This window comes from Episyrphus balteatus, chromosome 3 (assembly GCF_945859705.1).
Source record: "Episyrphus balteatus chromosome 3, idEpiBalt1.1, whole genome shotgun sequence".
NCBI classification, from domain to species: Eukaryota; Metazoa; Arthropoda; class Insecta; order Diptera; family Syrphidae; genus Episyrphus; species Episyrphus balteatus.
Genome location: NC_079136.1, coordinates 75,998,427 through 76,024,854, shown reverse-complemented (window position 1 = coordinate 76,024,854; position 26,428 = coordinate 75,998,427). Strand labels below are relative to the sequence as shown.

The 26,428-nt window shown below is 30.5% G+C and overlaps 1 protein-coding gene across 1 annotated transcript in view; it reads left to right on the top strand.

Moving 5' to 3' along the window:
* LOC129913549 (uncharacterized) overlaps positions 1 to 26,428 on the top strand; it is a 52,675-nt gene that overhangs the window by 4,434 nt on the left and 21,813 nt on the right. Inside the window, exons 2-15 of the mRNA XM_055992284.1 lie at positions 583 to 696; positions 754 to 852; positions 1,041 to 1,271; positions 4,679 to 4,796; positions 8,404 to 8,678; positions 11,754 to 12,261; positions 12,329 to 12,440; positions 12,494 to 12,639; positions 12,702 to 12,899; positions 15,071 to 15,261; positions 15,328 to 15,732; positions 15,786 to 16,047; positions 16,171 to 16,313; positions 23,840 to 23,929. Of these exons, the coding sequence (XP_055848259.1) occupies positions 586 to 696; positions 754 to 852; positions 1,041 to 1,271; positions 4,679 to 4,796; positions 8,404 to 8,678; positions 11,754 to 12,261; positions 12,329 to 12,440; positions 12,494 to 12,639; positions 12,702 to 12,899; positions 15,071 to 15,261; positions 15,328 to 15,732; positions 15,786 to 16,047; positions 16,171 to 16,313; positions 23,840 to 23,929 (2,889 nt within the window). The 5' untranslated portion in view covers positions 583 to 585. The remainder of the gene's footprint in view (positions 1 to 582; positions 697 to 753; positions 853 to 1,040; positions 1,272 to 4,678; positions 4,797 to 8,403; positions 8,679 to 11,753; positions 12,262 to 12,328; positions 12,441 to 12,493; positions 12,640 to 12,701; positions 12,900 to 15,070; positions 15,262 to 15,327; positions 15,733 to 15,785; positions 16,048 to 16,170; positions 16,314 to 23,839; positions 23,930 to 26,428) is intronic.

The window sequence follows — 26,428 nt, the reverse complement described above, 5'->3', positions numbered from 1 at the left end:
TGTTGAGTTATGTTTAAGAAAGGTATCATAGCAGCTGACATTAATTTTGTTAATTTTTTAAAAACTTGGTAAAAAAATTTTGTTTGTTATTATATACATATACAAATATTTTTTTTTTCGAATATAAGGCATTTGGGATATAATGCAAGAATAAAGAGTTTTCATAAAATAATTTTGGGCGAAAGGGTGTTTTTTTCGAAGAGGCAGTAAATTCTGCAATTTGTGCTTTAAGAATATCGTTCTTAATACTTCCGTTTAGTACATTAAAATAAGGTTTTGACAACACGTTAATATTAGCATTTTATTATCCCTTGGAATCTAATAAGTCGAATTGTTTAGTTCAGGGGTCGAATTACAGCACACAATTACGATCATACGTTAACGTTTTGATTATTTCTGTCTCTATTTATTTAGTAGAAAAAGATAGGGACACATAGCAACGATACTATAACGAACGTATGCCGTAATTCGACCCCAGATTCTAAATGAGTTAAATCGTTTTGAATTCGTGCGTCGAAAAAAAATGTATTGATTTTTTTTAAGGCTAAACATTTTTTTGACATACCTATCTTATTTTTAAAGGTAATGTTGAAGAAAGACCGCGGTCATACAAGAAGTTCGGAAATGCTAGACTCGATAGAACATCAGTTACGTGAAGCAGAGGCCAAACATGCAGATATCGAAAGGGCGCATAAAGTACCTATTTTATTTTCGATTTATTTATGAAAATGCTTAACAATTTCGTCTTTTAAGGAAACACTGGCACAAATTAGAAATTTTACTGTCAGTGGAAATTGTGATGAGGAGTATATTGAGAATTTGCAGTCAAAAGCTCGGGAATTGGAAAAGAAGGTAAGTGTAATTTCTTTAGTACATAATAATATAACAAGTAATAATAGCTGTTAAGATAAGCATTCTGCGGCACATTCTGGTTTCTCTTTATTTGTTTTATCATAATAACGTTTATTTACTCATTACAATTTTACAATAAGGTGTACCCCATAAATTTAACATATTCAATTATTTTTTATTTCTTGTAGGTTGCCCTGGAAACGGTACGATGTGAAGAGTTGCAGTTGGAGCTGTCTGCTGCAATGAAGTCAAAACCATCTCACCATCAACATCAACATCAACTCCAACACCAACATCAACCCATGAATGTTACTAGTGCTCCTCCACCAACTACTTCAAGCTCATCGGTAACATGGGTTCCTGCCGCGAATCAAGATCAAAATTCTGAAGTAGAATATATAATGGCGAAAATTGAGCAGGTATTTCCTATTTTGTTGAAAAGTAAAGTCAAATTAATATCTACTTTAAAATCGGTGTCCCTCAAGATAGTCATTTTGGCCCTATTTTATGTATACTCCCAACTAACAATTTTACTTCCACAAGGGTCTAACGAAGCTGTTTCGATTTTAGAAATATTGCTTGTATACGACCATAGAGAAGCCCTTTTGGCCCACCCGAGAAGCTTGATAGGCCTTGGAAGAGTCATATGCAAGTTGATTGGAGAGACTCATAACATGTCTTTAATGCCTCATAGAAACAACCAACATTTGAAATTTGAAAATGTGTATTATTGTTGCAGGCTTTTATTTTTATTTAGAAGCTCTGAGCAGACTTGTGGAAGGATTGTGAAAGTCTAAACGAGGTATATACCAAATAGAATAAAGAAAAAAAAATATTTTTTTTTCATTTTTTTTTTGTGTACCTATTACATTTTATTTTTTCATTTTCTTCTTTGTTTTCCATCCAGACAAGTTTTACTTCTGAAATTAAATTTCCAAACACAATTATATTAAGAAAAAAACTTCTACTTACTTGACGCATTTTGCTGGATTTGAACCTCGTACATCCTGATTGAAAGTCCGGTACCTTACCCATCGAGCTACTCAGGTATATAATAAAAGAGTTTCAAATTTGGACTAGTTGAAACCAGAACTTCCTAAGGGCTTCGACTTAATTCCTGATGAATATGGTGACCATTTGTGCTTTTTTTTCAAAGTTATTATTTCTGGTTAGGTATTTTCTGTTTTTTTTTTTTTATCTTGTAAAAAAATATTTAATAAAGACTTAATAATATTATATTCTGATTGTCAAACCATATCATTATTGAGAAGATGAAAGAGAATAACTTTTTACTCAAGAACAATTTTTCTGGAGCAGAAAAAAATATCTGAAAAATTCGGTTTTTTTTAGACTGTAGAGGTTTCACCCGGATGCCGTCAACTTGCATTTTTCCGAAGCAGAAAAAAAATTTTTAATTTTTTTGGGCTTTTTCTTAAAAATAAGAGAATTAACTTTGTTTTGAACTAAGGTAAAAATCTAAAATGTCTATCAATATTTTATAATTAAATAAGTGGAGAAGATTAAAATCTTGTTTTCCTTTTTTCTCTACTTACTTGAATATGAACTCCAAATTGGTCAGTAAACCATTTTAAATATCACTATTTTAAACCAATTACCGATATGAAAAGATTTACTTTTTTATTTATTTCTTTATAACAATGAATAAAAAAACCAAAAATGGTCACCATAATGGCACTTATCCAAATATTTCTTATTCTCATGAGTTTGCCTGACAGTTTAAAAAATTTAGCATGTACTCACTTTCACAGGGCTTCTAGAAATAAAATTAGTTCGCTTAGGCAAACTTATAAAATTAAATGCTTTTTACAATGTTTTGCTTGTACTTAAAGGATCTCTACAAATAAAAATAAATGTCCCCGAACTTCGCTAAGGCAAACATATAAAACTAAAAGCTTTTCGCGCATGCGCCTGAAATTGAACTTCTTTTTTTCTCATACAGAGATACAAAATAAACATTTATGAAAGTCGTTATATTTGAAAGTAATATAAAACATACTTTGTAATATTTTCAATCAAAAACAATGATTCAACAATTTTTTAATTCAAATATTAAAATGCAGTAACTATAACACATCTATTTTGTGGAATATTTTTTTAAAAAGGCAAAACCGTTTAATGCGGTTTATTTGAAATTCAACGTAATGTTTTTTTTTTATTTAATGAATATCACGACTCATATACTATTGACATAATTTCTGTAATATAGAATTATAATAATAAATGCATTTAAGGCAATTGTATAAGTTGTAGGTACTTCTACCATACTTAAATACATACCTAAGTCATTTTTGAGTCTAATAATTTTCGAATTGGATAAAAATAAATTGCACGACTGGGGTCGCACGTACTTGCTCTTATGCTTAAAGTCACTATAATGTTAAAGCTTTTTATTCAAGAAATTTAAAATTTGATATTTTGAAGAAATTTCATAGTATAAAAAAATTAAATCTGTTTTTATAATTAATTAAACTCCGTTTTAATATATCTTAAAAAAAAAAACAAATATGCCATTTTATTTCTTGTATAAAAAGGTATTTTTAGAAAATTTTTTTCGAAAATTGTAGGAGCCGTTTTTTAAAAAAATAATTTTTTATATATAAAAATTTTTTAACATTTTTCAAAAAAAAAGTTGGTATGCCATTTTGAAGAAATAATTAATTTACACATAAAAACTAAATTTCAAAATTTTTCATTGATCCGTTTTCAAAAAATTGATTTTTCAAAAAAAAATTTTGAAATATTTTTAAAAAAACCAAAAATGCGTTTTTTGAAAATTTTCTAAAATTTTATTATTATCTTTACTTACACACTTTTGTATAAAAATTTTCATTTAAATCGGGTTAATTTTGTACGAGATATTCAGAAACGAAAAAAACCGTTCTATGACAGGTACCGTTAATAACGGTACAAAAAATATTTTTTTTATTTAAAAAGTTGGCTCTTATGTGTAGTACTACACACAAAAATTTTAATCAAAATCGTTAGAGCCGTTTTTGAAAAAAATTAACTTTTCTATTTCCGTTATATGGCAGGTACCGTTAGTTTTGGTCATACAAAAAAAATTTCGATTTCCCCTCTAGGGAATCACCTAAAACTGCTAACTACCAAGTTTGAAGAAAATCACTTTACTCGTTTAGGCTGCAGCTCCAGATAGAGACAGACACACAGACAGACAGACAGACAGACAGACAGACAGACAGACAGACAGACAGACAGACAGACAGAATTGCCGGACCTACTTTTTTGGCATTCTCCATAATCGTAATGTCATGTAAAATTGTTATCTCGAGTTCGATTTTTTTTACGAATCCTAAACTTGCCCTATAGTACCTATATCGCAAGTAAAAATACAAAGCATTCATAAAGATTTTGTAAGCAGTTCTAATACAATTTCTTTTGCAAAGCCATTTAAAAGAAGTCAGTTATTGGCTTTTATTTCTTGTGCTTCTACAATGGAATTTCATGTGGCCATATTGAAATTTAAACGAAATGTTTTCATTAATGCTTGTAGAAATTTTTAGATTCCACTTGCACTAGGTTTCTAGGAAGCGGTTATCGAAAGTTAAGCCTCGAAAATTTGAATTTTCGATTCACAAACTAAATACAAGCCCTGTAGAGGTAATAGCTGCAAGAAATTAAAGATCCTAACCTCGTGGAAGTAAAATTGTTAGTTGGGCTCTCAGTAATTAATCTATGATTAATTCGGTTCTTGATTTACAAATCGTGTTACTTTCTTTCATATATTAATATGTTTTGAATTTCATATATTTGGTTACTATATAATTTAATACATTTCTATTCACAGGATAACAGAGTTTTAGCAGAGCTAGAAGAACCAAGAACATCTGGAACAACGTCGTTAAACCCTAACTCTAATATCATATCTATGGGAACCACTGACTATAAATCCTTGTCAAAAAATGGTAATTTTGTTTTCTAAAGCTTAAGGATTTTTTTTATTTAAAACTGTATAGATATAAGTTAAAAAGTATAATAATAAATCTATAAAGGCCAAACTTGTAATCCTTCAAAAAGGTCTGACTTTGATGTTTTTATACATACCACAAAAATTAATATTATGTATATTTCTTTTTTCTGATTATAAATTCTAAAATATAGAATTTACAAAAACTTTCAGTTTTCCCATTTCAAGGTTAAAAAAAACTTCTAAACTAACGTTAACAACAACCTTTTATTTTTGTTTAATCTTTTAATTTTAACAGATAGGTACACTTAAATTTTTCTAAGAATAAAATTCATATTTCATTGAAATTAAGTTCAATTTGTTTTTAACAGAGTTTAAACGAGTTCTATTTATTTTTATAAGAAATCTTATTAAAGCTAATTTTACTATTTCGTGGGCTATATGTACGGTGACCATAATTCTAAGAGCGGAACCCGGGACAAATATAAAATTCATTGGATTGCTTTGAAAACATTGGTTTTTGAAATCGTTGAAATCATTCAAGTCGCTTACGAGGAAATCAGAAACCAAGAAAACGGTTTTATAATAGGTACTGTTAATAACTTCTAAAAAAAAAATATTTTTTTAATGAAAACAGCGAGAACTGTTTATTAACATTTTAATTTTATTCTAAATAATTTTGAAATGTTGTAATATTAAATTCAATTTTTAATTTGTCTTTAAAAGTTTTGAAATTTAACTGTAATGCAGTCAAATAAGGAGAAAAAAGGGGTAAATCTCGGAATGAATGTTAGTAGAAATTTTTTTTGCTCAATATCTTCCTTTTGCCATTCTATAACATATCTCAAAAGTCTAGAAAAATCTCATGTCCGCTTGTCGCTATTTCAAGGTCAAATCGCGAAATGGAGATTTTCAAAATTAGCAAAAATAGGCTATGGTATTATATACACATATGATACATGATTTGAAGGTATTTTTTAATGCAAATTCCAAAAAATCTAAAATCAAGACAATTTGACGTCTCTGGAAAAAGTTATACCTGTTTTTCATCTGTCAACTCATATTATTATAACAGTTGCAAACTTACTGCCGAAAAACCCTTAAAAGTTATGGTAGATGAACCAAATTTTGCATGAAAATTTTAGAATCCATCATTATTAAAAATCAAAACAATCCATTACAAAAAATATATATACCTACGAAATAATGGCATTTTTTGATGGAGGGGCAAATTTTAGGATATGCACTAAAGAAGATTCTTGTTCATCTTAGGAATAAGTGCTAATAGGCTAATTTTTTCATTTTAATCTTTGTTTGGATATTCTTTAACTACCCTCAAAAATCTAAAAACATCTCATGTCCACAAGTCCTAATTTTCTTGGTTTGAAAATAAGGTGCAGATTTTAAAAAATTAATAAGAAAAGTTTAAATTTTTATATGTATACCAACATAAGTGACATGATATAAAGGTATTCTTTAACACTTATTCCAATAAAACTCACAAACAAGTCAACCTGACCATCCTTGAAAAGTAATGCACCTTATTCATGTTGATCTGACACAAATATCTGAAGTGTAGTTTTTCAATTTTTTTAAATCTGCAACTTATCTTCAAACCAAGAAAAGTAGGACTTGCGGACATGAGATTTTTTTAGATTTTTGAGGGTAGTTAAAGAATATCCAAACAAAGATTAAAATGAAAAAATTAGCCTATTAGCACTTATTCCTAAGATGAACAAGAATCTTCTTTAGTGCATATCCTAAAATTTGCCCCTCCATAAAAAAATACCATTATTTCGTAGGTATATATATTTTTTGTAATGGATTGTTTTGATTTTTAATAATGATGGATTTTAAAATCTTCATGCAAAATTTGGTTCATCTACCATAACTTTTAAGGGTTTTTCGGCAGTAAGTTTGCAACTGTTATAATAATATGAGTTGACAGATGAAAAACAGGTATAACTTTTTCCAGAGACGTCAGATTGTCTTGATTTTAGATTTTTTGGAATTTGCATTAAAAAATACCTTCAAATCATGTATCATATGTGTATATAATACCATAGCCTATTTTTGCTAATTTTGAAAATCTCCATTTCGCGATTTGACCTTGAAATAGCGACAAGCGGACATGAGATTTTTCTAGACTTTTGAGATATGTTATAGAATGGCAAAAGGAAGATATTGAGCAAAAAAAATGTCTACTAACATTCATTCCGAGGTTAAACCCTTATTTGACTGGATTACTGAGTTTTTTCCACTTTCATATGAGGCGTTCAGAATAATAAATGGGTCAAGTCCATTTGTAATTTGTGCTTTGTTTTGAACTTTGAGAAGCTTTTTCTCAGGAACTAAAGGAACTTTTGAAATAAATGTTTCACGGATCAAACTTTTCCTGGTGCGCTTTTCAACCTGACAAAAACAAGCTGGAACTAAAAACAAATGCTTCTAATCGAAAAATTAGAAAAACTTTTATTTTCCAACCACTGTTTTCATGTTTTCCGTACAAAGTATTTAAAATTTTGAATACAAACATCAGAGAATGTGAAAATACGGAACAAATAAAAACCAGGGACAAGCTATAGAAATACGGGACAGTCTCGGATAAACCGGGACTTATGGTCACCGTAGCTATAGGTCTTGCTTGTATTTTCTAATGCTTAAAGTTCGTACCAGTCAACGTTTCAGGTATGAATATACCCTTCTTCAGGACTAATATTTAAAAAACTTTACAACCTCTTAAGGCTTCTGAACAATCGTTGTCTCTTTTTATTTATGGTAGGTATATTATTTTAAAACTCAATAACGATTGTTCAGAAGCCTTTAGAGGTTGTAAAGTTTTCTAAATATTAGTCCTGAAGAAGGGTATATTCATACCTGAAACGTTGACTGGTACGAACTTTAAGCATTAGAAACTATAAGCAAGACCTAAAGCCCACGAAATTGTAAAATTTATTTTACTTACTCAAAAAGGTCACGAAATAAGGAAAAATTAGAAATACAGTAAAACCCGGATAAGTGCCTCTCGCTTAAGTGCCCAACCCGCATAAGTACCTTTGTTTTCTTAGAACCAAAATTTTAAGCATTTATTCACATAAAATTGATCTTTTAAGTACCTTTCGCTTAACTACCTTCCCCGCTTAATTGCCTGGCTTTTCAAATTTTATAATGGAATTTACTTGCAAAAAATTCTTTTAAGTACACATTTGAAACAAATTTGAACTGTAAGAAAAACTTCGTTTCCTAAACCGCTTTAAAATTCTACATAGGTAGAAATTAGTTAGTTGGCTATTTTTAACATTCAAAGTAATTTTGTTTTGTGAAGATTATGTTTTTAGTAATCAAACATGTTTTTTTTATTATTAAATAAATATAGAGATAACTGCCTATGAGCACTTAAGCGGGTTCTTGTAAGTACCTTACCCGCTTTAGTGCCTATCAAAATGGGACATTTAAGGTGAGGTACTTATCCGGGTTTTACTGTAGTAAATAAATTTAAAAAGAGCATGATCTTGTTTCTAAGTGCCTTATTTTTCTCTGTGTAGTAAGGAATTTTTTGAGTTTCTTATCCCTATCAAAAAATAATCTAATAATCTCGTTTTCAGCTATGTCAACATCATCTATTTTGATGGGATATAACATTCCAACAAATACGAATACAAATGCAACAAATGGAATGGGCACTGGAACCGGATTGCTGTCTACAAACTCAATGAATATTTCATCGAATTTAAATAGCAATGTTTATCAACCTTCAAATACTTCCACATATCCAGGGACATCATGTGTCGATAAGGCACTTAGTGGACCTGTAGGAATAAATATCAGTTCACTTTCACCAAGTGTCTACTCGCTAAAGCACATACCATCGCTAAGCCAGGTAATAATGTTATTTCTTTGTTTTTACTTTATTTTTTAAATGAGTGAAGGTTTTGAATTAAACAACAACCGCGAAGAATGATATAATGCAAAATTAAATTCGACTGAAAACTATATTTCACAATTCCAATTATTTTATTTGATAGTTTTGTTATTTACGTCAAAGTTATTTTGAAAGATTCTGAAGAAATCAAAGTCTAATTATCCCGTCTCCTGAATAGATGTAAAACTTGAATAATTCAGCCATATCAAGAGTTTCACCCGAAAAATTCTTTACCGGTAATATAGTGATTTCATGTTAAATTTTGGGGCACTAATACGATAATTGGGCGCCAAAATTTGGGAGGGGCAATTTTCAAAAAAAAAAATAAAATAAAATAAAAAAAATATGAAAAGCAACGGCAACACTTAAAGTAATAAATTATACCTTTTTCAAAAGCCAGAATTGCATACTTAATTTCAATATATAATATATATATATAAAGTTTCTTTTCCTTCTCGTTTTTGAGAAAATTCATAAATAAGAAAACTATACTTTTTTTTTAGCTGTTTTCCCTCACAGTACACATAAAATATTATGTGTACTGTGGTTTTCCCTAACTTTTTTTCATAAGCACTACCAACAAAGTTCGATATTTAATACAAAGAGTTAGTTGTTGTATTTTTCATGTATGTTTTACAAAGATCAAAGAGATACAAAAATGCATGCTAGCAAAACTAGTAAAATACATTTTGTCATTGCAAACGTCAGTTTTCACGTTTGTGAACAAATTCTAAACAATTTATGAAAAAAAAAATAGTTTGGTACAGGGTTGTAATTTTTACAATGCATTTACTCTCCATTACAAATTTAAAAAAAATTATTCCAAATTCAAAAAATTTGCATTAAAAAAAAAATATTTATTGCAACTAAAAATATTTTGCATTAAAATAAAAATTTATTGCAAATGAAAAAAAATACATTGAAAATAAAATTTTTATTAAAAATAAAATTTTTATTGCCAATAAAAATATTTTGCTTTGAAAAAAAAAAAATTATTGCAAATAAAAAAATTTTTGCATTAAAAAAAAAATTCAATGCAAAATAGGTGCATTAAATTTTTTTTAATACTCATCGAATTTCTATATTGAAGATTATATATAAGGTCAAAGAGTCAAGTTTGTAAGAAATTCGACGAGTATTAAAACAAATATTTAATGCACATAATTTGCATTGATTTTTTTTTCAATGCCGAAATGTTTTTATTTGCAATACAGTTTTTTTTTTTCAATACAAAATATTTTTATTGGCAATAAAAATTTTATTTTCAATGCAATTTTTTTCATTTGCAATAAAATTCTTTTTTAAATGCAAAATATTTTTAGTTGCAATAAATATTTTTGTTTCAATGCAATACAAATTTTTTTTTAATGCAAATATTTTTCAGTTACAATACATTTTTTTTCAATGCAAATTTTTTTTATTTGCAATAAATATTTTTTTTTAATTCCAAATGCATTATTTTAAATTCATATTTTTACAACCCCGGATTAGTGGCACAGATTTAAAACTGTTCAAAAAGTTAAGCCCAGAGAAATATCCGGGCTAAAAAACTTATCCCAAGGGACTACGTTGTAGTTGCATTTAACATCTAAATTGATTAGCCCCCACTGCGTTTTTTTTTTTGTCCAGTTAAGACCGGTTGTAATAAAAAACACACCTGATGTCAACAACTTTTAAAATATTTAAGATCTTCTATATCGGTGTTACTGTTAATGAAAAAGTTACCGATAAACAGTCAAAATATAAAAATCTGGTAAGAAAGTAGTTTTCTTATTTTTCATTTTTCTCAAAAACAAGAAGTCATAAGACTATTATGGTTTTCAGTTCAGTATTTGATAAGGAATCAATTGTTTTCTGGATCAATTAATTTTGTATTGACAAAAATAGTATTCAATATTATTTTTCAATTTTTTTTTTAAATAATTTCAACCAAGTTATCATGCTCATTTCAATTTTGATCACTGAAGGTTCTGATACGACTTTTAATCCTTCTGTAATCGATTTGTGAAAAGTGTGAAACTCAAATTTTTCGGGTGGAACGAGGATTTAACTCCTGATAGGGAAGATTGTTTGATTTGTAGTAGATAACTTTTTCGTTTCGAACAAAGGTCTGAACAGAGCTCGGGCTTGTTGAAAATTCTCTGAACTGAGCCTATTTTGAGCGCTCAGATGGAAACATGTTTGAGAACCAATTCTAAATTAAAGTCAACATGATCTTGCCTAGCTACCAATTCACTGCGCTTTAAATGCATACTTATGATCCAATGATATTAAATCACAAAAATAAATAAAAACTTAAAAATGTCTTTTTCTATTACATAGAACAATTTTTTTTGTTTTATTTTGGTAAAAATATGAAAACACCAAAGAATCTAGATTTATTTGTTTTTGTTTAAAAAATAATTATTGAGAAAACTAGATTTTTACAAATTATTCATCAAAATAACTTAAATTGATATTAAGAATATTAAGGGGTGGATTAATATATTGAAAAAGCTAAAGATCAACATTGTTAGTGTTTAGCTTTTCAAGAGCTCGCTAGGAGCAGCCAGGTCCAGCTGAAAGAGGTTACATTTTTCTAAAACATGATAGGTGTTTATTTTTGGTATAGCTATCCTCTGTTGGATTTTCTTAGTATTAGCATTAAACAGAAATGTATATTTCACTCACCAAGGTAAAGAAAACAAGAAATAAATATACTTTATCAAAATGATATTGTCAGTTGGATTTAGCTCTATTCTTATTTGGAGCTTTGTTTTGTTTTTGTAATACATGCGAATACGGATAGCTCTGCCAAAATCACAAATAATAATACATAATACATTAAAATCCATCACAAATTATATTCACATATTTTTAAAACAATTTTTTAAGGACAATTGAAAAGTTTTGCATTTCACCCGTCAAATCACAAGGATTTTCTTAATTTCATCTGCATAAAAAATGTTTATACATGATAAACCAGTCCTTGTTGCACACAAGTCCTCCTTATTTAAATTTTTGTTATCTTTTTTGTGTGTTGAAAAAAAAAAGCGGGGAACAATACAACTATACAATTTGCAGAGCACAACAATGCCCATGCTGTCACTTCATAATTCACATCAAGCCGCATCAAGCAGTTACAGTTTAGGTTTAAGTGGTATTTCAGTAACATCTTCTTATATGCATCCGAATATCAGTAGTATGATAGATACGAGTGCGATTTTGGGAAATGGTCCAAGTTCAACGGGTGTAACTACTGGCTCTTCATTGCACGGTCTAACCGGAGTGATACCTGGATTACAAAGCACATATTCCCCGCCATTTATTGATTCAGGACCAACATCTTCACTACCTTATGCAAGCACAATTCGAAATACAAAATCTAAAATGCTAGATGATGGTGACTTTTCCTTAATGCGTTATGGCAACCGAAGTTCACCGTGCTCACCGATACCACCTCTAAACACATGGGGATTTGATGAATACGTTGATAATTTAAATCCAAATTTAATGCATCTTCAGCGAGGTATAGGATTAGGATCAACAATAGATATCGAAAGTATGAATGTTTTTGAAATAAAACACACTTATTTATTATTAAATTGAGTTTTTTTGAAATATTCAAGCACGTGGGAATATATTTAATGGTACTTCTGAGCCGCAGGTGGACATGTTAGATATACCTGGAAAGGGAAGATGTTGTGTATTCATTGCAAGGTTTCCCTACGATCCTCCAGAGTAAGATTACTATTATATTGCTATAATGTTTTATTTATTAATCAAAATTAAAGAGAGGCCGAAGGTGAACTGTCTCTCAGTGGAGGGGATTATTTACTGGTTTGGTCTGGTGGTGAACCTCAAGGTGGGTATTTAGATGCTGAACTTCTTGATGGAAGGAGGGGCTTGGTTCCAGCTTCGTTTGTTCAACGTTTAGTTGGTAAAAAAAGAAGCTAACGACAACTATGAATATATAATTACATTATTAATAATAAATTTAAGGTGAGGACCTACTAGAATTTCACCAAGCTGTTCTCTCCACTTTGAGAGATGCAGAAGATGGATCACTACAGTGTGATACAACATCAATGCCCTCATTGCCACCCAACAATCCTTTACTAACACACACGCAAGAAGATTTGGCTCGACTAAGTGAATCTCAAACGGAGATTGAAAACGAAAGTGATGTCGATGACAATGGTAAGGAAATTTGATTACATTAATTTATTTTATTTACTTCATCTCATCTACGAATGCATTGAAAATCATGAAATTTATTGTGATGATGTTTGAGCTTGACTTGAACACACATATGAAATCGATAGAGAAGAGCGTATCTTGGACTCAGTTTCATATATATGAGTTCGAACTCGACAGCTATTTCCCATTGGAATTGAGATGACCTCAAAGCTCTCTGTTTTGATTAGTTGTGATTTGTTAAGTAAGACCGAGACCTGGGAGCAGATTTTTTGCGTGAGAGGTAACCGATTTATTTTAATGTTAGAATAAGTCCTAGTCATAGTGATGACGAAAACGAACGTGTGCCAGCACCAGCATGTACCGGTGCCTTTGCAGAGAAAATGTGAATTAAAAGTACATTTTTTCTGAAAATTGATTTAGTGAGGGTAACCACCTGGAATTATTGGATCCTGACGCCCTCATCTTCCTGATTACAAAAACACCCATGAAAGACGTTTCAACCGCACCCAAACACCTGACAGACGAGCCCGAAAACGCGTTTTGTACGCGTTTTTAGGGATTGGGGTAACCGCCTGGAAATAATTGTATCCTGACGCCCCTGTTGCCCTGATTACAAAAACATCCATAACTGACGTTTTAACCGCGTCCAAACACCCGACAAACGAGCCCAAAAACGCGCATTTTTACCCGTTTTCAGGGATTGGGGTAACCACCTAAAAACAATTGGATCCTGTTGCTCTTGACTCCCTGATTGCAAAAATATCCATGACAGACGTTTTATCCGCGCCCAAACACCCAACAGACGATCGTAGTGATTGTATTTTATTAAAATGAAAAACTGTTTTTTTAATGAAGAAGCAGCTTAGACAGCGTCTATGAATATGGCCCTAAATGTTTAGAGCTGTTCTGTAAGCTATTAGATATCGCTCATGGTATACCATGAGCTAGGCATACGCATTTGCTTGAGTTAAGCTAGGACTACATGCTCACTTGCATCACCAAAAAAAATTGTCATTTCTTCTGAGAGTCAACACGTTTATCGATTTCATTGACCATGTAATACTAGCTTAATGCTCCCACTTTCAGATTGTTGGTGTAAATACTATAGAGAATCGGTGAGTTCACCGCTTCCTGTTGAATATAAAGAACTGCAGTAGATGTTATGTTGTTAATGATTCAAAAATATTTTTTATTCTTTTTTGCCGCCAGTTTATTGCCGCTATAATGAATTTATAATTTCTTATACAAAATTAGAAATCAGTGACCCAAAAAAACCCATAAATGTAGACCCTTGACTGGATTTCAACTTTATTTTAGTTTTTAGCCGCCATTTTGCATTATTATTTTTTTTATGAATTTCACTGCCTTTCGTTTACTGTTGATGGAGATGAATTTCTGACTGTAACTTTTCAATTAAGCAAGTCCCAAAAGCTAAAAATGCTCGATAGTGTTTAGATCTGGGGTGAGATTCTGTATGGCTGTAACGAACAAACGTTTTCGTGTGTGCGAAAGGTTTGATTCATACAACTTGAAAAACGAAAGAATTTGTTCTGTATCTGTAGCAAATTTTCTTTCGTTTTTCAAAAACGAACGATCGTTTTCGTTTCGTTTTTTATAGAATGTACCCCCTGGAGTAAGCGCTGGCAAGTCAATGGTGATAGTTCTAACTTCCCACGCGTGCTGCGGGGCCACTGAAAATTAAGTCATTCATTCTTGCATTAGTATAACAACTGGAACTGCTTCTACTCATGTGATATCTATTTTTTTGTTCAAGATCAGGAGAAGATATCGACGATCATTTGAAAAATAGCTTACAAAATTGGAACTTTATTTAGATTCGATTTCGATTTTTTATAGTTAAGGGTTTCTGAGCTTAGGTGCCTTTTCTTGATTAGCTTCATACAAAATGCGAACTTAATGGCTTTGTTAGTTTAGTGCACAAGATAAGGATGCCCCGATTTCGTTCATTTATATTAAACATGCCTGATTAGAAGCAAAGTTGCTGAAGAAATTAGTTTGCGTTAAATAATTTCCGATTTATAAGAGGCTTAAAGCAATGAGCTTCTTAAAAAATCATCAAAATAGAAAAACAAGTTTTCAAAAATACATGTCTCATTTTCAACTCATCATCAAATATAAGTTTATTTTAAGAAATTATAGTTTAATTTTAGTTCCGGCACCAAAACACCTAACTCTGGAAAGGCAAATGAACAAAAGTGTACTTATTGGATGGTCGGCAGGAGAACCTACAAACTATATGAATGTTGAAAGCTATCACGTTTATGTCGATGGTGTACTAAAAGTCACAGTTAAGGCCACTGAAAGGACGCGTGCTTTAATAGAAGGTGTTGATTCTACAAGGGTAAGAAAATAAAATACAACACAAATAAAAATCAATTAAAATAATTTAATTTGTATATTGTTAAAGCCTCATAGAATAAGCGTATGTAGTGTTGCACAAACCCGAAAAACTTCTCGAGACGCTGCTTGTACAATGATTATTGGTCGAGATACCTCACATTTAGGACCATCAGCAGTTAGAGCTACAAATATTACATGTTCCTCTGCCGTTATATCATGGCTTCCAGCCAATTCAAATCATCAACACATTATTTGTGTAAATAATGTAGAAGTTCGGGTTGTTAAGCCTGGAATATATCGGCATACTATTACTGGACTATCTCCTAGCACACAATATAGAGTCACTGTACGAGCAAAACACTTAAGAGCAACTGGTTGTCTTCCTGCCACTGGAAATCGGCCACAGGAAGAAGCTCCCGGTGCCTACGCAGATTTTCGAACCCTTACTAAAGGACTCCCTGATCCTCCACAGGTTTTAATAACATAAAAAAAAAAACATTAAACTACAATATCTTTTTTTTTAAGGATATACAACTGGAAGCAGGCCCCCAGGATGGCACAATTCTTGTCACTTGGCAGCCAGTTAACAGACCCTCTTCTTCCGGACCAGTTACTGGGTACGCAGTTTATGCCGATGGCAAAAAAGTTACAGATATCAATTCTCCCACTGGTGACCATGCGCTGATTGACATTGGAAAAATAACAGGATTAAATCCTAGAGCTGTAACAATAAGAACAAAATCTCGAGATTCCCAATCTGCAGACAGTGCCCCGATTTTGATCCCAAGTAAGTTTTTTTATTTTTCTTATATACTGTTATACTGTCATACCTCAAGTTGCATGGTTTTACAGATTCTATTAAAAGCTGCAAGAAATTCTTGTTAATACCAAACAAAATATTTATTTTCAGATGTTGTTCGGGCACCCATTACTGGTGGTAGAAAAGGGCCTGTGACCATTATGACCAACAGACGTGGAATGATGGGACAACCTGGACACCCAACAGATCATGATCAAGAACAACAAATGCAACAAGGAAATCCACAGCAACAAGTAAGAGTCCTGAATCATAATCACTTTTTTGTAGCTATAATGATTAAAACCTAGTACGCAAATCGAGCAAAATTTTAGGTCCCATAAAAATTCTCTCTAAAATTTAGCCGAGCTAAAAATTTATTCATGAATTTCAGTGGAGTTGTGCGAAGCTCCACTGAAAAAATCACATTCGTTTCCAAACATTGTTTATCTGTCACAATTTAGTGCACGAAAAAAGTGACAAGAAAACGAAGATAATAAATTTCAACTAAAATTAGGCGCGATCTGCGTACTAGGCTTAAAGCTTGAAGAGCCCTAGGCATAAGAAGTACAGGAATGGGTATTATGAGAATAAAACTTGGCATCTTTATTTCTGTTTTTCCTATGGGCTTTGGTGTTACTGGGAAACCGACGAAGTTACGAATACCAGAGTTACGGGCGACAGAGTTACGAGCGTCAAAGTTACGCGAAACCGAAGTTACGAATAACTAGAGTTACGAATTCTAAAGTTATGTTAAGCTATGACATGTGATTTTTGGGTTGGCAACAATTGCGAGGAACGATATGGAATTATGGAAATACAAACAAGAGATTAACATTTTTCTCATTGGTCAGAACTAAATGAGTTAAGCGAAAATGGGTGTTATTTAATCTTGTCAAATTTTGATTGGATAGGTTTTGTTTTTGTGAGAAGATCGCAAAAACGTTGAAATAGAACAAAAAACATAAGTATACTTATGTAAGTTTGGGGGACATAATTGAAATTAATTTCTTATTTGTCCAACTAATATTGCACCTACGTATTTTTTTTCTATTAATTAATATAATTATTCATAGCGTATTTTGTAATACCCACTTTGTATATCTATACCTATCCAATCAAAATTTTACAAGATTAAATAACACCCATTTTCGCTTAACTCATTTAGTTCTGACCAATGAGAAAAATGTTAATCTCTTGTTTGTATTTCCATAATTCCATATCGTTCCTCGCAATTGTTGCCAACCCAAAAATCACATGTCATAGCTTAACATAACTTTAGAATTCGTAACTCTAGTTTTTCGTAACTTCGGTTTCGCGTAACTTTGACGGCCGTAACTCTGTCGCGCGTAACTCTGTTATTCGTAACTTCGTTACCATTTCGGTGTTACTATCTAAAGGAATTTGGAAATATTTTTACTGTTCCTTCTCTAAAATTCTTGGATTGAGGTGCCGCTTTCGATTGTATTGAATGAGTTATAAATACCCATTCCTGAATTTCTTATTCAAAGGCATAGCCTCATTTCTTCGGTAAAACTATTTAATTGACCAGGAATGTGTGTGCATACTAATGGTAATTTTTTTCATAAAATATCAATCAATCATCACTTCAACTGATATTGTTGAGGATAAAGGTATACTGCTTTTGGCGCATTGTGTAGGTACAGTAAAATATATTTTCCCGGGAGGATTTTTTACCCAATTACATTGGGTAAGATTAAGTTTTATAAAGTTTAAGATTTATTGTTGGAATCAGTGTCAAAATCGTGATATGAAAATGGGTATTTTGCACATGGCGGCCATAATTGAAATTAGTATTGGTAGAAGAAGACTTTTTTACTCGGTAGCTTTAAAAATAAAGCACCATTTTTCAATATTTTTTATATTTATGCATTGAATAGTAATTTAAGGAGTTCAGAATAATAAATGGGTTGAGTCCACTTCAAATTTGTGAATTATTTTGAACTGTGAGAAGCTATTTCTCAGGAACTTATAGGCACTTTTGAAATAAATGTTTCACATATCAATAGCTCTATATCTCCAGAATTGTATTCTTTCTTTCTATTTGATATAAAACGAAACCCTTGATAAGACCTTAATTAAGATCTTAAAATATCCAACCAATAGAGAAGTGGAACTGACCCATTTTATTATTCTGAACGCCTTTTATATTGTGCTATTTCGCACTCATGTAAAGTTACTCCTGTCGCTGTCGAGCAGTTTCCCAGAAGCAGGAGCCCCTTACCTACAGGGCCAGGCCCTTTAATGACTCTAAGAACGAGAGGTTACCTTAAGTAGTAGTAGCAGTCACCCTAATCCACTCCGCCAAGTTTCAAGGCTTTTTGGTTTAATTTATTAATTTATCTCTGTTTCGAAACGCCTAAGTGACGACTAAAAGTATGTTCCAAAAATAAAAAAAAAAAATTTAGTTAATAACATGGTCAACCAATTCGTCCATAAGTGAATTTCTTGTTATGCATCAATAGCGATAGAAGAAGAAGTAGAAAACCATTGCGTCTGCGTATTTCACAATTTTGCCTTAAGTCTTAATGAAAAGTAGTTGACCTTCTTTTTTTTGTATAGTTAATTTTAAATTGTTTAAACTTCGTGTGCAAAAAGGTGGGGCCCATTTCCGCTATTTGTCAATTTTATTTTATTTTCTATAGGTACAACATAGTATCTACAAAAATGGTTTTGCCCCCATAGAGAGTCTTGCCTACATATTTCCCAGATAGGTTTATAAAAAATAGTAAAACGATATGTTTATTTCGTATTTTTAGAGAAGTAGTGAGAAAGTGTTGAACGACAGTTAAAGCGTCGAAAATAAGAGCCCAACCTTGCGCACAGAGGCACTGCCTGGTTTAATTTCATAAATTGGCAGGACCTTATTTGAAAATCTTTAAATTTAATTTATACCAGCTGACCATTTATTCTATAGGAGTAACATACTACTTATATACAGATTTTTGGGTTTGAGCATGGTGTGAGCATCTAGGCTACAGTATGCTGTAGAGCAAAAATTAAAGTGTTATGAGATTTTGAGTTCCTAACAATATTTTCTACCATTTTCGTGCACTTTTAGTGTATTTGCATATGTTTTTTTTTTTTTCAATTTAACAGACAGTTAAAGCAGACGAGTTACAGTTCTTAAAAAAATTGTTTCCTAATTATTACGAAAAGAGCTTATATCCAACAGAAAAAAATTAAGTTAAATGATTTTCTCACAAAGTTTTCTGCGGTAAAATTTTCATAAAATAAAGTTTAATTTTTTTTTATTTCAGATACTATTAAGGTCAACTTAGAGATAACTCCCTTAATTTTTTTTTAACATTATCATGTACATATTTATTATATGAGGCCATGACTGATTTGTTAATTATTGTTTAAAAGTTCAGAACCATCACAAATTTAACCTTCCATTAACTTAGTCAAAATTGTAAACATTTTGCTTACATTTATGATTCGATGATTCTCTTCAGAAAACAAAGTATGTATGGCTCAGTTTTTCAGTGTGAGATTAGAGTACACTCAGCATCTTTTTTTGATTCAAGGCCTCATTTTTTTACACTTCAGAATTTCGGACGTAGTGAGCTTCAAGCAAGTTACGTTCTAAGATCAGAGGCTCATCTTAAGTGCAAGTAGTGTAAGTGGTTAGTAAGAAAATGTGTAACTAACACACGTTCAAGACAAAAACAACAATATACATATGTACATAAAAAATTCAAGATACTATAATGTCTTATTAAGGTTCGCAATGAAACTTATTTCGTTTACTATAATTTCCACCTTTATTTTCCGTTCAAATAACACACACTTTATTTCAATTCAATTTGTTTTTACTTTCGCTCCAATAAACACAATAACGCAAAATTTTAAACGATTAAGTAAAATACTAAAGCCATTTTAGTAATTTACTGAGCTAAAAATCAGTCTGGTTTTGACTTAGGCCGTGTGTGAATTGCGTTAAATAGTTAAATTCGTGTAAAATTTTTGACACTATTGACGTGAATAAAAAATTTTCAGCTCTTAAAAATTTATTGGGCTCCGGGACCTGGTTAAATTTGAGTTAAGTTTTTTTTTGCTGATGGTTTTGTTTTGTTTTTTTTTTTTTATTAAAAAGGAGTATCATGGCAGAAAAAAGGCAGACAAAATTTTAAACAATAAATTCTTTTTTTGAAATTATTTTGTTCACCTCAAAAGTGTCAAAAATTTAACACGGATTTAACTATTTAACGCAATTCCCACACGGCCTTAGTAACTTACTAAAATTGTTTTAGCATTTTACTAAATCGTTAAAAATTTTGCACTTTATTCACCACTAACAATATGCAAGACTTAACTTTACCACGAACTGTGTTCGGTAGTGCGGACACCCTTTCATTCGAAATTCGAGATTTTCAACTAAGGGTCTTGACTTTACTTCTAGTTCTTTCCTTTAAAAAAAAAGGGAAGGGCGTGTTCAGGGATTAAGCGTGTTCAGACATTTATGTTAATAGAAGTATTTTAAATAGTTCAGTAATTCATCGTTACCTAACTCCCTCTTAGGATGGTTCAATGTTCATAAATTTTTCTTCAACTTTTTTAAGGGGTTTTATCTAGTTGTAAGTGCAAAAAAAACCTTCTTTTTTGTAGATTTTTTGTGAAGAGGCGTTTAATTATATAAACCTAAAAAATACATATTTATATAGCAAATTTAACGTTTTCCATATGGATATGTATTCTTTAGGTTTATACAGGGTGTCCCACAGTCACGGCCCCAAACGAAAACCATGGATTCCTGAGGTCATTTTAAGTCGAAAAACTTAAGAGGTAATTTTCTCGTATTCGTCCCGTTTTCGAGTTACCACGGTTTTTATGATTTTTGTTCTCTTTTCCCTTATCTGGCTTTATCTTTGCCAAACTACGTTTGATTTGAAAAATTTTTTTTCCAACCAATCAAGAATTTATTACAGTTTTAGTTTGTCTCAAAACTTTTTTTTCTGCGGACAACCGTTTCTCCACAATTTTGCATCAAACACAATTTTCTTCGTTTTTTAAGTTGTTTTTTACACTTTCATATCATTTAAGTCAAAAAAACACGTTAATGAGTATTAATTTTTTGTGCTTTTTATTAAAGCCCAGTTTAGTTTCATAAAAAAAATAAACAAACTGAGGGAATTAAAAAAAAAATAATTTTTAAATACAAAATTTATTTAAATGAATTAAAACTTTTTCTGAGCTTTATTTATTTGTTCTTTTCTTAACCACAATAGCTCAGAAAAAGTTTTAATTCATGTAAATTAATTTTTTATTTAAAATTTTTTTTTTTTTTTAATTCACTCAGTTTGTTTATTTTTTTTTTTAATTACTTTCAGTAGCCTTTTTTATGAAATAAAACTTATTTTTTTTATGAAATTAAACTGGGCTTTAATAAAAAGCACAAAAAATTAATACTCATTAACGTGTTTTTTTGAATTAAATGATATGAAAGTGTAAAAAACAACTTAAAAAACGAAGAAAATTGTGTTTGATGCAAAATTGTGGAGAAACGGTTGTCCGCAGAAAAAAAAGTTTTGAGACAAACTAAAACTGTAATAAATTCTTGATTGGTTGTAAAAAAAAATTTTCAAATCAAACGTAGTTTGGCAAAGATAAAGCCAGATAAGGGAAAAGAGAACAAAAATCATAAAAACCGTGGTAACTCGAAAACGGGACGAAAACGAGAAAATTACCTCTTAAGTTTTTCGACTTAAAATGACCTCAGGAATCCATGGTTTTCGTTTGGGGCGGTGACTGTGGGACACCCTGTATAATTAAATGCCTCTTCACAAAAAATCCACAAAAAAGAAGGTTTTTTTGCACTTACAACTAGATATAACCCCTTAAATTCAAGTAGGTACAATCACTTTGCGTATTTGTTTTATTTAAACCCATACACATTTTTTTTTTATTCACAAAATTATCTGATTGCACAGATAAAAAAGTTTGATATTCTGACACCAATGTACATAATACTGTTTTATTAAGAAGGTACGCAATAAAGTTTATTTCGCATAGTTTAATTCTCAACTTTTCAATGTGTTCAATTAAACAAAATTTATTTTAGGGCCCTATTATAAATCGCTTAATCACTCAAAAACTTTGATTCGTCAAGTTTTTTTTTACTGATTCGCAAGTCATAATAGGTCTTTAAATTCAACTAAAACACACTTTATTTTAAATCCCTTAAATTTACAACTAACACTAGTTACACTTACCTATCTTTACCACGAACTGTAATCTTTCACTTTCAAAATTAAACTATGGCTTGACAATAGTTCGGATATCCTTTTTTATGTATTGCTATAAATACAAAAGTTATAAATACTTTTTTGTTAACCTACCTACCTAACCTTTTTTCTCTGTCATTTTTGTGATTCTTACTTTTTTCTTAATTTTTTTACCAAATCTTGAATTTTATGTCGTTTTCTATTGACGAGATTCAGAATCAGATTTGAGAATCTGACAGGCCGTAAGAGGGGGTGAAGAGGGGAGAAAGTTGGGAAAATCTCAGATTTCATGACCTATTTGCGACTTGAGATTCAAAAAAATGAATTAGAGATTCAAAAATCTGAATCTCGATTTTTATCAAGATTCACGCATGCAAGCACACGCACTTTCACACACACTTCTCTGTTTGACATTTGTCTGAACATTTGTTGTTGTTTTATTTTAAAAAGGTTTTTTTTTATATGCACAGATTTCGTACACAAGTACAAAACTAGATTTCATACTCTGTTAGTAGTGAAAAATCAGACATTTTACACAAAAATCTCAAAAGCAAATAGAAAACGACATTAAATGCTTAGTGAGTATTTTATAGCCTTTTGTTACAAGAGGAAATCCAAGGCGTGCATTTTATTATTTTTCACAAAATTTTTAACACAAATGTATAAATTACTATTGTAATTATAGCGATACAGGAAAAAGTTGTATAGCAAAGTTGTAGAGAATTTTAAGGATATTTTCTTTTCTCGGACTTTTTTTTCAAAATTTTGATACAAAATGCTATAATTTATGATGGCGGCCAAAAGGTGCATTTCACGAGTGTGAAAAATCAGGGTTATGATTTTTAGCCAATTCTATATCACATGAGCAAAAAAAATTGGGGTATTGTACAAACTGCTGGGTTGGGTATGAACATCATAAATGCACTGTAAAAATGATCTTCCATCTGTTTGAAAGTTCTCTTACCGTTTAATTTATGCTGATGATGTAAAAATAATTTTTTAACACTGTTAACAACAAATTTAATGCGAAAGTCACGCCAGTTTTCTAAGTGAGGAGGGGGATTAATGACAAAAAATCATGACAGAAAAGTACCTAAGTATTCTTCATTGATAACTATTAATTCATAAACAACAACAACCTAAGGCAGCCAATCACCTAACTCTCCATCTCTATTTTGAAATTAATTTTTGGGGCTGTTCCCATGATCCGATTTTTTACAATTTTTGATCAGTAAGTATTATTAATCCAGAATCAAAAGGCTTCTGTTGCAATTTCGTCCCTTGTAATTCTTGTGAATTTTTTCTGGTCTTTATTGTTTTTTTTTTTTAACTAAAAATAGATTGAAATATGAAATAACTGAAAACTCTCAATAAATATCTCTCAATAAGATCGAAACAAAACAAAAATTCATGAAACAAATTTATAAGATCTTAACAATTATACATTATTTTTATATTTAAAATCAAACAATTTCATTTTACACATCACAAACATAAACAAATTAATGAAATAAATAAACTAATACACTTTAAAGCAAACAGATGGAGGCTCTGGCATATTGGGTGGTTTACTCGGAGGTTTCTTCTCAAAGAATCCTGCAGTACCTCCCAATCCCAACGAAAATGTAAGTTTGAAATTATTTTACAAAACAAAATGTATTTAATTATATTATTTTAATTCAGTTGTGTTGATTTTATTGCTTCAGTTTTAATTTTGCCTTCCCAACACCTAAATAACAATAAAAAACAACATTCCAAGTAGTTTGTAGTTCAATCTTTTAAAGTATTTAATATATTATAATATTCTTTATTTATTTAAAAATATACAAAATATAACTAAACAGTTTTCCAGGCGTTGATTGATTGATTTATTAACTTAAATATTTTGCAAACACAATAGTGTAAATAAGTAATCAATAACTTCCATACAGCAATAAAGAAAAAAATTATGTGAATAGAAGAACAGTTCTTTAAAATTCATTTTATAAATAAATTATTCACAAAAGTTTTTAAAACGTTGAGCACAAATATTGTACAATAAATAACAAAATATTTAGGCAACAATAGCCTTCTGATTTCTGAAATAAGAGGAACATTTAACCATCTAGAATTTCGTGAATTCCAAGTCACAGACAACAGTTAAGGATGTTTTTGACCTCTTTACACTCATCTCCTTAAACTCAGCAAAGCTGAAGTTTATAATATAGACAATTAAGACCCATTTTCAGTGATAAACTGGAGTCTTAGATTGAACTGGGGCCTAAGTCGTTTCTACTGTTTCTAGTTCTGTCAAACGTCAAAAAAATGCAGACTTTCGAACGTCAAAAATTAACATAAAAGAAAACAAATTTCGGGTCAATTGCTCTGCGTTTTTATTTTAAAAAAAATGCAAGGAAATTCTTCTCCTGAGTTACCTTTTTTTATTATAACCTTGTTAGGTTAGGCTCTTCGAGAATTTCTTTTCCCATCTCCGAGCAGTTTTATTATACCTATATATTTTTTCAAAATATATCCAGCGGCACTCATAAAAATGAAAACAATAACAAGACAGTAGCTGTTTTAGTAAAGCGGCTTAGCATCTTAATCGTGCACTTTGTGATAAAAGCATGAAATTTATATCATTGTTAGTACTTATTTTGAGATATTGGGCCACCTTGTATTCCATCCAGAACGGTAGATACAAGAGCTTTTCTGTGTTGCACCCGCATTGTTGCATATCACAGTATAGCTAATGAAACATTTTTATTAATAAATAATACATGATTTTAATTTAATTTAATTTTTAACGCCCGATGATCGAATAAAGTCAATACTAAAATATCTGGACCGTCATGTCATTGCACTTTTTATAAATAGTTATACATATACTTAAAGAACAAGAGCCAAAATATTACCAAGCACTCCTTGAAAATAAGTGGTACGCTGATGAAATTTTGTATGCACGTTTACTAAGCCATTGAAAAAAATAATAAAATATGTCCATCAAAAATTTTCAGGTCAAAGGGTGTTTTTTTTAGCGAGAAAGAACACTTTAGAAATGGTACCATTGCAGCACATGGAAAATTTTTGCATTTTTTTGAACGGCATATATATTTTATATATATTTTTACATTTTGGAATTTGTTTTATTCGATCGGGCGTTAGAAAATACCTCGAAATCATGTATCATATTAATACAAATGTTTCATTGCCTATACTATGATATGCAACAAATCGAGTGCAACACGGAAAAACTCTTGTATCTATCCTTCCGGATGGAATACAAGGTGGCCCAATATCTCAAAATAACTCTTATATTGAGTATTACCAACGATGTTAATTTCATGCTTTTATCACAAAGTGCACCCTCACTATTTGAATTTTCGTGATATAGATTATATTTTGGAAAAGTTTTTTATCAAACAAACAGTTTTGTAAAATTAATAAAATCTATTTTGCATGGAGCCATTTTATGTTTGATTCTAACACAAACTTCATGTTTTTGCCGTGAAGTTGTTTATTTTGTTTTCCAGAAAGGAACTTTTAATTGTGCATGAATAGTTAGGTTTATATTCGATTATATGATGGAGTGAATAAATTATGAAATAAGCTTTCTGTGGCTTTGCTGTAAGGCGCATTTTGTTGATGGTTCTGTGAACTTACTTGTTGACGGGGTCAATTTTGTTGATGATTTTCGAAGTATTTTGCGCAATTAGGCTTATACGTTTAAAATTAACTGTGGGCAAAATGTTTAAGAAGAATCTCATCTTTCAAATTTTTTTTTTGGCAATTTTCCAGTTCACTACTTACAAAATACAATAGTTATATATTTTCAAAAGAAATTTCTTTTTAAAAGCTTTGTGATTCGTTTGCCTTAGGGAAGAAGGTCTTTTAATTCAAAATTCAGCACCGTAATTAGAAAAAAAAAAAATTCAATTGTAACTTTTTAAATAATTTTGGGCTAGCGAAAAGCAATGCAGAGTGGTCAAACATTTCCACATTGGTCAGTATGAATAAAGAAATAACTTATCTGACCAAAATTATACATTCCATAACATAGGTTATTTGTTATTTCTTTTATTTTACTTTGTTAATCAAAACTATTTTACTCCATAAATCAAATAATATTAGTTTATGATAATTTA